A 10,588-nucleotide genomic window follows, 5' to 3' on the forward strand; every position below is an offset into this window, starting at 1 on the left:
CATAAAAAAGAAAATTTACTTTTATACTTAAGTACTTTTGAAAACAAATACTTCTGTACTTTTACTTGAGTAAAAATCTGTTTTTACAACTTTCACTTGTAACGGAGCAATATTTGACCAGTAGTACTTTTACTTTTACTCAAGTAATAGAGTGGTGTACTTTGTCCACCTCTGCTGTAAAGAGAAAAAAAATGCTTGCAAATCAAGTTCTCTCTTACACCCTCCCACACACCAAACCACACTTCCAACATGCATCAGACAGACAGAGGGAGGGAGAGAAAGAGAGAGGAGAGAAAGAGAGATGCTGCAAGATGCCGGGGATGCTGTTAGGAGACATTGTTCCCAATTTTGAAGCTGATTCTACTTTTGGCAGATTGAAACTGCATGATTATCTCGGGGATTCGTAAGTGATTAGATCGATTAACTTGCGATATTTGAGTCTGTTGTTTGTTATATGTGTTGTTCATAATAGATTACAGTACAACAGTTTTATTTCTCAGCCACATCCTGAGGTTGCATCTTACAATGCTCCCTCTTTTCTCTCATCCTATGTTCTTTTTATCATTCAGTAAGTTGTGTGGCTTATGACACATTTCTCTCGTAGTGTCCTCACAATGGACAACATGTATTAAGTTAGCTTTGATAAAACCATACATAGTCAAAGCCGTTGTCTATTCCTCTGTGGTGATTTTGTTTGTAGGTCAGGCAGTCAGTGACGCCACTGTTACCACCTCTTTGGGTGCATCAAAACGCTGAGAGGGCTTGACACACATAAAGAGCAGAGTCAACAAAAACACTCTGAACTCATAAACACTTTGGTGGCAAACGGAGGATTCCCAGAGATAGCTTTCATAACAGAGTTCAGCTTGCTCTTCTGAGTATTAGTACAATTGGAATACATTTCCCAGAACCACATGCCTGGACTGATAATGACACAGTTGCCACAGCCAACATTTCTGAGCCATTTGCCACCATTGTTTTGCCTGTGTTCTGACCCTTGGACTGTTAACAAATCTTGCTGCCTGTCTTTTTGACCTGGCTCTGTTTACCTAGAACCCGTTTGTTTGCAGCCTGCCCCAATACTTTGCCTTTTATAACCTCAACTGCTGATTTGCCTATGCTGCTGCTTGTATATCTCTCTGTTTTTCAACCCTGTCCTCATCAGAATATGACTGAATGTTTGAGGGTCACGGCTTGCTTTTAGACTTGATGTTAAAATTAGGTTAGGGTAAGGGTTTGGGACTTAGTTGTGTGTTTGGTAATATATCAGACCCTGTTATGCTGAATGCTAAAGCAGTGGTGGTGACTCTTCACTGTGAACAAAGCAGTTACTTGTGTAAATGATGCAATAAACAGCTACTCTAGTTATTAGATCAGAGAAACTGAATCACAAATGCTCAGTGGTCTGTGGTTTATCTCTCTGACAACCAGAGAATTTTTTAATAATCAATGTTGGTTAATCATTTATTGAGCTGTCTTCATAAAATGAAAATGCCCCGCTTCACATTTCCAGGTTTAATTATGGTTTGTCTTGAAAAACAAAGAAATTTTGATGGCCATCATAGGAGAAGTCATACTGCAGGGCTGTGAGGCAAGTGCTCTGGCACTGCCAGAATTCCATCTGAGGTAAAATTGGATCGTTGATTAAACCTCTATAGTGCTGGAACTACAACAAATATGGTTTTGCTTTTTACTTTGATCCAATATGAAAAGAAAAATCCACCATAGTGTCTCTGACTTTTAAAAAGGGAAACATGGAGAAATTGATTGCATTGGTCAGAAGAGAGAAAGATGTCAAATTTGCCATCAATCCCTCAGCCGTTGTTTTAGAAACAGAACACCCTTGGATAATAAGCATGATTTTCTTTTAAGTGGCGGTAATGTGAGGTATCACCATCATGTCATTCCCCATGAGTGAACTGAGTGTTTCCTCCATCAGCTGGGGCGTCCTGTTCTCTCATCCTCGAGACTTCACTCCTGTCTGCACCACTGAACTCGGCAGAGCAGTTCAACTCAGTCCAGAGTTCAGCAGGCGCAACGTCAAGCTGATCGCGCTCTCCGTCGACAGCCTCGAAGACCATCACGGCTGGAGCAAGGTTCGCTTCTTTCAATCTGAAGTGTGTCTCTCTGTATGAAGTGCTGCTAATGAGTCTCGATGGGTGATTTCAGGACATCTTGGCTTACAATAACGCGGAGGCCGGAAGCGAGTTCCCTTTTCCAATTATAGCGGATGATCAGAGGCATCTGGTCGAGATGCTTGGCATGCTGGACCCCGAGGAGAAGGATCAGACCGGGATGCCGCTCAGCGCGCGATGCGTAAGTGCACTGCACATATGAATTATGCTTCAAAAACAGGGCAAATTATGGTAACACTTTAATTTAGGGTCCAAATCCCACTATTAAATAGATGTATATTGCTAGGATATTGCTGGTTTATTAGTACTTATAAAGCACATATTAATGTCTTATTCTGCATGAGCATATTCTACATCTCTTCATCCTACCAAATACCTATGCTTAACTACTACATTACTAACTATTAATAAGCAGTAATTAGGAGTTTATTGAAGAAAAATAATCTTAGTTGATAGTTAGTTATTATAATTTGACCCTAATCTAAAGTGTGACCCAAATTTCTAATAAAAATGGCCAATAAGAGAATGTTGTGGCCAACAACAAAAGTTAACATTACTGTGACCTACATAACACTTCCGAAAAGAGTGTAAACCTTGTTTTGTGTTTGTTGCTAAAAATAAAATTGAATATTTATCAAATCAAATAGTAGGTCACAATTAATATTTCCTGTTTTTGACGACTATGTACTTACATAACAAAATAGTTAAGCACATTGTGCTATCTGTGTTCATGTTGTATTGTAAACAAATTGCACTGCCATTGAAATGGGATATATATATATATATATATATATATATATATATATTAGGGCCGGGACTTTAACGCGTTAATTAAGATTAATTAATTACGTAACTTTAACGCGTTAATTAATTACGCAAAAAAAAAAAAAAAATTAACCGCATTTATTTTTGCACCGCGGAACGTTTTTCAATGAATCAGTTTCGACGGACCCATTATACTGGAACACCAACTAGCGCGACAACTACGGCTGCGTTCCACTCCACTTTAAGACACGCACTTGCAAACTTCCCTAAGCACTTCCCCTTGGGGGAATCCCTGCCGCCATTTTGAAGTGCGTTCCACTTCGTGAAGTGGACAAGGGAAGTTTGTATGGACAGACCCTTGCTCCCTCGATTTTGACCGAGTGAGCGAGTCTACTTCATATGTACACTTCAGACAGCTTCATATACCACAATGCAACGCGATTGTGACGTCACCACATATCACGTTTAATTTACCCCACCACAAACAACTATAACTATTTTTAAAAACATTTAAAACAACACAAACACATCCATATACATATAGAATGCTGCATTAAACAATTTCGTAAAGGTAAAAAATAAATAATATATCAACTCCATAATGGATTCCAAGTGATCAAGGGCTTAGGGCGTTCCAGTTCAGTCCATTTGCAAAGTTTCCGCCAGTAGTGGGCACTCATGCAACGTAGGCATGACGCACATCCGAGTGAACGAGACGGAGGGAAGTTTGCGAGTGAAGGGGATAATAAAAATGAACTGGAACGCAGCATCTAACAAACCATGGGTGCGTCTCAATCCGCTCCCTAGTTCAGTAGTCAGGGCACTGATCAGGGAGTCAGCCCATTGACTTATGTCTTGATCAGTGCCCTGACTAGGGAACGAGGGAGCTGATTGAGACGCAGGGCATGCGTGAACATGAACGAAGAAGCTGATGAGACCGCTTTGCTTGGCCCCGTGGATGGGAAATTTTGTTTTAAAAAACGAAAGAATGGAAGCGTCGTCAAGAGCATGGTAGTGTGCAAGCTATACAACAAGGAATCTGCGTATCACCGCAGCACATCGAGCCTCAAATATCACAAATATGCTTTTGCTTAACTTAATGGCAAACATTGCACTGGTCTGCTGGACTGAAATAAATAAACAATATTTTGTTGATTAAGCTTATGTTTTCAGTCATTATTCAATGGTATACTAAAAATACATGTGAAAAATTACTTCTCATTGTTCTCAGGTCAAATATTTATATGCGATTAAAATGCGATTAATTTCGATTAATTAATTACAAAGCCTCTAATTAATTAGATTAATTTTTTTAATCGAGTCCCGGCCCTAATATATATATATATATATATATATATGTATATATATATATATATATATATATATATATATATATATATATAAAGTTAGGTACAGGTTGTCACACCCTCGCCCGACTACCAAAAAAAATAAACTTTTCTCAGTCATAGCCACAATCAAGCACTCAATTAAAAACTGCACTGCCAATCAGTCAGTGTCGGGCGTCCAAAAGCATAGACTTGCAATGTCTCCATCATTGTCTCCATCTTTGATCTCAATTGTTAGGGTTCGACAAAATGCCCTGTAAAACCTCATTCTCGATCCACTCCATAGTCAGGAATCCCCTGAGTTAATGTCTCTTTTTTCATTGTGTGCGAAGCTGCAAATGGGCTGTCTGCACAACCAGGACATCAACCTCCTGGTTCTAGAGAAGTCGACAGCTGAGATCATCATGGGGTGCCCTGTTCTTTGACAAAAATGCAATTTTTCTCAACTTTTTGTTTAAAATGTTTTTATGAAACTTAACCACATTCAAGTGTTGATAAAAAAGGATTCATAAAGCTATAATAAAATGTAATAAAATGTAATATATATATATATATATATAATGTGTATAAGTGTAACATTAGTATTTATTGTTAGTATTATGGCCACAGGACTGCCACATACTGGATGTTTTTCCCTTTTCACACCATTCTTTGTAAACCCTAGAAATGGTTGTGCGTGAAAATCCCAGTAACTGAGCAGATTGTGAAATACTCAGACCGGCCCGTATGGCACCAACAACCATGCCATGCTCAAAATTTATTAAATCACCTTACTTTCCCATTCTGACATTCAGTTTGGAGTTCAGGAGATTGTCTTGACCAGGACCACACCCCTAAATGTATTGAAGCAACTGCCATGTGATTGGTTGATTAGATAATTGCATTAATGAGAAATTGAACAGGTGTTCCTAATTATCCTTTAGGTGAGTGAATATTTAAGTTCTTTTTTTGTTTGTTAGGTTTACTATCTAGTTAATTTCTCCTGGTGCTCATTCCACACTATGGCTGCGTCCGAAAACCTAGACAGGTGACTTGTTGCCTAGCTGCCTTATGAGGCAATGGCTTGTATAGCTGTGTTTTGTGCATAAAGGCACCTTTGGAAACTGATTACGAACAGACTTCAAGGCAGTGTAACAGTTCAATGGAGACAGGTAGTTAACATTAGAAGTGGCTTTATGCCTTCCTGTCTTGAAATGTGTCCCCGAAGACAGCATTTTCCAGGTTTTAGACACAGCCCATGGTCACATCTAGGAGTGGATTTAATCACCGATCTGCCCTCCTCCAAAGGATTTACTTGTGTACTCGTTATAGTGAATAGATTCTCTACATCATGCAAGATGAGGCCCTTCAGAGTTCCCATTGCTATGGAAACAAAAGAGATACTATTAACCATGTCATCTGTAATTTTGGTAGCCTGACAAGCCAGACCCACATCAAGATGCTTGGTCTGGAAACTCACCATTGACGGGGCTCAATCCGGGAGGCGGGATAAACGGTTGTCTTTCAAACTCCTTCTGCACGCGATAGGATAGCGTTACAACCAACCAGGGCCGTACCCAGGATTTTCTAAATACCGAGGTCCAAATATGAATTTTGGAGTGTTTAAAAAAAAAAAAAACATTTCCCTCCTTTACATATGCTTTTTAAGACATAAGAAAATCAAAGAATCAGCTAACTGTAGCAGTGTACAGTATAAATTATTTTAAGAAGACAACAGATTTTTATAAATGAGAATCTGGTTAAATGTTGCAAAAAAATTAGACTCCAAATTAGAAAATCAGAAAATCAGTTTTGTTGTTAAATTGAGCCAAAGACGACATATGTGTGACTCCGTCTTTGAAAACCTAGCTAAAGTTAACTTTTGTGATTTACATTATGTAAAGAAAATTATTTGAACATATAACCTTGATATATTTAATGATGAATGAGTAAGATCATGTCAAAGATAGAAATCAATGTCAAAATATAACTAATGAGTGAAATCAAAATTTGATGCTCCTAATCTCAATATTAGATTATGAGACTTTAGCCTGGATTTCACAGACAAGAATCACATTATGTGTAGCAATTAGGAATATATTGTAGGCGAATGCTTTTTCTATTCTGAGCACAGTGGGCTACCTGCTCTTTCTGTCTCATCGCCATCATCTTCTCTCTTTCTTTTTTCCCCAGTCTCCTTCTCTTGCCCTGTATCTTTTCTCTTTTCAAAGCTGAGCTTTGTTTGAAGCACTCTTTTCCTTTTCGTCTGTATCGGTAAAAACAAAGTTGTAAATGTAAATTTACAATTGTAAAGCTGAAGGCTTCCAAGAAAATGTTATTAGTTTGCATCCCTGATTATTAAGCGCTCTTGCGGTGTTGTGATATCAAACATCAGTCGTTGTTCGAAGCACCGGTTGGTGGTTGTGGCATTTGTCCCGCCTCTCCTCCACTGTGATTGGACATTGATGTTCACCCAAAGTTGAACTGTGGACGCTCAACGCGTAAAAATGGACAAAACCTGCCAGCTGTTGGCGCTATTGAAAAGTGCGGCGCATCCATTGGAAACAATTGAAAACATACGCCAGGCGAGGTGAGAACACCTGTTTTTACAAGCCGCCTTAATAGGCTTTTATTTTGCAACTTCTATTATGTACACCTCGGAGAATTACCGAGGTCCGGACCTCGGGGACCTCAGTGGTGGGTCCGGCCCTGCAACCAACCAGAGCAATGTGAAGCAGAGCTAGTTGACAGATTAAACTTTCGCCAAACTCGTCTTCCTTTTTTAAGAATGACTTCAGTGTCGTTCTTTGTTCTTTTCTCAGAGATAAGCTTAACTCCAAGTCTTCCAGAGTAGCGGCCAAAGCTGATTCAAAAGACCGCTGTTCACCAGCTTCTGTGTTTACTAGTAGCACACAAGCGCAACTCTGCCATCATAATGTTAAGCCCCGCCCAACGACTCTATACACGATGTGATTGGCCTGACCAGAGTTTGGTTTTTCCAGTTCAGAAGTGTATTGAGTGGCTAGACGACATTGGCGGCAGATTAGATTTGCTGCCATTAGGGTGCGTCTAGATTTCTAGGCTATAATTTTGGTCTGCCAAAAGATATAATTTCAAACCAAGGACCACAATTAATTTCCAGATTTTGTAAGAAAATCCTAAACAATTCCTCTTATCCTAGGCTAAAATCTGATCTATTTGTTAGTTTGACATGTTCATAGACAGCCGATTAATGACCATTGCGATCCAATTTTACCTCAGATGGAATTCTGGCAGTGCTGGAGCACTTGCCTTACAGTCCTGCAGTATGACTTCTCCTTTGATGAGCATCAAAATTTCTTTGTTTTTCAAGACAAACCATAATTAAAATCAACACTTTTTTTTGTTGTTAACAACCATTACAGTCCTGCATGTAATGCAGATCAAAGTCACCAAACATGTATGGGTTAATGATGTAAAACTTTGGAACGTTTCCTTGCCTGCATCCATTATTGTGTCTGATTGTCACACAGTCTGAGATTTAATGACATCTGAAATCCCACAGTGTGACATGAGGATCATGTTCGCAGTCTGACAAGCAAAAATCGTTAAACTCAATTCGCATAGTGTGTGCCCGGCTTTACAGACCAGGCAGGTGTGGCTCCACCCAAGACATAACCAAATAAGTGCATTTTATTACATGATTAATTTAAACGTTATTACATGGTAGTTAAAGCTGTTGTCCATTACTTTTTTGGGTTAAAAATTATCCAAAATAAATTTGAGCAAGTACATAACCAGCCATTGTTCAAAATTATCTGCTTACAGTAGCACGATTTACAAAGTTAAGCTTGTGATAATGTTTTTAGTTCCAGTGGCACTGGTGGATTTCCGCGGGACATCTGGACACATAAAGAAGGTGTCCCGGTTAGCAGGCTATCGGTATATTGCGTGTGAGGATGTTGAAGGTGGAGTTTTATTGTCTTTTCTCACGTCACTTGATATAATTGAACTTATCAATTTGATGGCGGATCCAAAAACCAGTGACAACTGGAGATTCATCCGTTGTAAAATGCAAAAGTCTTCAGACTTTGGAGTGGCAGGGCTTTAAAAGGTGGAGTAAACTCTGATAGTTTTTTTTTATAATTAAATACATACATTAATTGAACATAATACAAGAAGAAAAAATACACAGTAGACAACTGCTAAATAATGTGGGGGGACGACGAAAAAAATAGGAAACGGGAAGGAAAAAAAAAAAAAAAAATGCAGGCATACAAACAAAAAGGTAGTGAAAAGAAACAACTTATACTTAGAATATGTATTTAGGGAGTAGTTAGATGTTGTTTTAATTGAAAAATTTAAATTTGTCTTCCCCCCTTGTTCCTCTCCCACCTCTCACTTCTCACATAACAACTCAGTGTTTTGAAGGTTTTTTATACAGGTAAGACATTTCAATTGTTGAATTAGGCTATGTAAGGTAACAGTAGCATTTGTTCGCTTAAATCATACTGAGTTTTCTTTGTTGTGCCTTTCTCATTTTGCGAAACATCATGGTTATTTTGTGCTAACGTTAGCTATGAGAGGTAACTCTCTACATTAACGATTAGAAATTAGACTGCAAAGAAAGGGAATCTGAACTACAGGTAACCCTAATACACATTAAATGTAGTCAGGCAATTCTGATGTTAACATTCATTTGAAAAAGCATTTGCACGGTTTGACGTGATATGATAAACGATCATTAGATTAATCATTGCAATTTATTGCAATGCTTTTTCCCCTTAGTTGGTCAGAACAAAAGTGGATGTTAGCTACTTACTTGTTCAAATGGCATTCTTATGTCGGTCATACTAACAGTAGAGTCTGAGATTTCAAATGACAGTGTCCACACCGGCGCGGTGACTGCAGCTGCACATTCTCCTCAAAACATTGGATTCCTCCACGCTGTGCCGACTGAGGCACAACTCACATAAAGATAATTCCGCATATAACAGCAATTGCAGTTTCCGAGCAGAGATTGCGACAAAGAGAGAAAACTACAGACTGCAGCTTTAAAGACACACAAATTATAATGTTTGAACAAAATACAATAGAAAAACATTGAATGTTAGAGCTTGTTGACTGCAGACAACACCACAATTTGTGCAAACCAGAGAAAATAGACCGAGATCACTCACTTGTCTTCCTGTGAAGCTGTAGATGCCACTTCCTGCAGCAAATTTAAGCAGCATTTCAACCTGATTTGATTGGTGGTTTACTGTATAAGGTAAAAGTTTAACATAACTGAAAATGTTAGGGCATTGGACAGAGCCAACAACCTTTCACACTGCACTAATTGATTTCTTAACGTGTGCATTTTTCATTCAGGTATTTGTGATTGGTCCAGATAAGAAGTTGAAGCTGTCTATTCTCTATCCTGCAACAACAGGACGTAACTTTGACGAGATTCTACGTGTGGTTGACTCTTTGCAGTTAACGGCACACAACCGTGTGGCCACACCTGTGGACTGGCGGGTGAGAAATGTCAAGCCTGATCTGTTTGGAGTCTGTATGTCTGTTACTGTCATCACTGCTTAATAAGTGACACTCACTTCTCTTGTTTGAAGCCTGGAGACAGCGTTATGGTGCCGCCCAGCATACCTGAGCAGGAGGCCGTGACGCTCTTCCCCGCCGGAGTTTATACCAAAGACCTGCCCTCAGGAAAGAAGTATCTGCGCTACACACCACAACCAGACCCCCATCAGGAGTAAATGTACAGACGGTTGTGGCATGGGTTCAGTGATGCTGTGTATGAGAGCAGCTGCTCATAAAAACACCAGTGCCTTTCTCAAATGAAGAGGCAACGTCCTCAGGTTTTTCTTTCACAAACATTGTTACATTTTAACATTAATTAACCATTAACCATTTTATAATTTAACCATTTACACTTAATTTTGACACAATTTCTAGAAATCTTTACATAAACATGAATTACGCTTACAATTCTAATTTGTATTTTCACCTTTTAAATGTTATGTTTTATGAAAATATGTATTATTTCATCAAGTATTTTATTCAATCTGAGAGCACAGTTGCAAATTTCAAGTATATTTATAAATGATATAATAAATATATCGTTTTTACAACCCACACGTGAAGTCGCCTTCACTCACATTCATCTTTGCAGTGATGAACTGTATCGATTAAATAATGATTTAATGATGCAAACATGTTTGACAATGTTTTCAATTCTGCTGTAAAGCAGCTCTAAAAAGACAAAAGCGTCATTATTCATTCGAAATCAGTTCAGTATTGATTCAGTTTGGTTTAATAACTGTAAATTCGATCAATTAATGAGTTTATTTCCTCTATAAAGCAGCTTTGCAGAAAACAAGGATGCCA

The 10,588-nt window shown here is 38.6% G+C and overlaps 1 protein-coding gene across 2 annotated transcripts; it reads left to right on the forward strand.

Moving 5' to 3' along the window:
* The first annotated feature begins 62 nt into the window (after positions 1–62).
* LOC137088916 (peroxiredoxin-6-like) lies at positions 63–10,583 on the forward strand. 2 transcript variants are annotated; one of them, XM_067452293.1, is made up of 5 exons: positions 63–403; positions 1,940–2,096; positions 2,170–2,316; positions 9,575–9,721; positions 9,814–10,583. In XM_067452293.1, exons 1-5 carry the CDS (start codon positions 192–194, stop codon positions 9,955–9,957), a joined length of 807 nt encoding a protein of 268 aa, XP_067308394.1. In that variant the 5' UTR covers positions 63–191; the 3' UTR covers positions 9,958–10,583. The 2 variants fall into 2 exon arrangements, with proteins under 2 accessions (XP_067308394.1, XP_067308395.1); XM_067452294.1 differs by lacking the exon at positions 63–403 and adding an exon at positions 950–1,626.
* The last annotated feature ends 5 nt before the right edge of the window (positions 10,584–10,588 follow it).

This window comes from Pseudorasbora parva, chromosome 9 (genome assembly GCF_024679245.1).
Source record: "Pseudorasbora parva isolate DD20220531a chromosome 9, ASM2467924v1, whole genome shotgun sequence".
Taxonomy (NCBI): Eukaryota; Metazoa; Chordata; class Actinopteri; order Cypriniformes; family Gobionidae; genus Pseudorasbora; species Pseudorasbora parva.

What these genes read in the sequence shown, in the direction of transcription:
- LOC137088916 (XM_067452293.1), top strand. Translation starts at nt 192, where the DNA reads ATGCTTGCAAATCAAGTTCTCTCTTACACCCTCCCACACACCAAACCA. An exon ending in TGCCGCTCAGCGCGCGATGC is followed by an intron (nt 2,317 to 9,574) that starts GTAAGTGCACTG and finishes TTTTTCATTCAG; the next exon opens with GTATTTGTGATTGGTCCAGA. An exon ending in CCACACCTGTGGACTGGCGG is followed by an intron (nt 9,722 to 9,813) that starts GTGAGAAATGTC and finishes TCTTGTTTGAAG; the next exon opens with CCTGGAGACAGCGTTATGGT.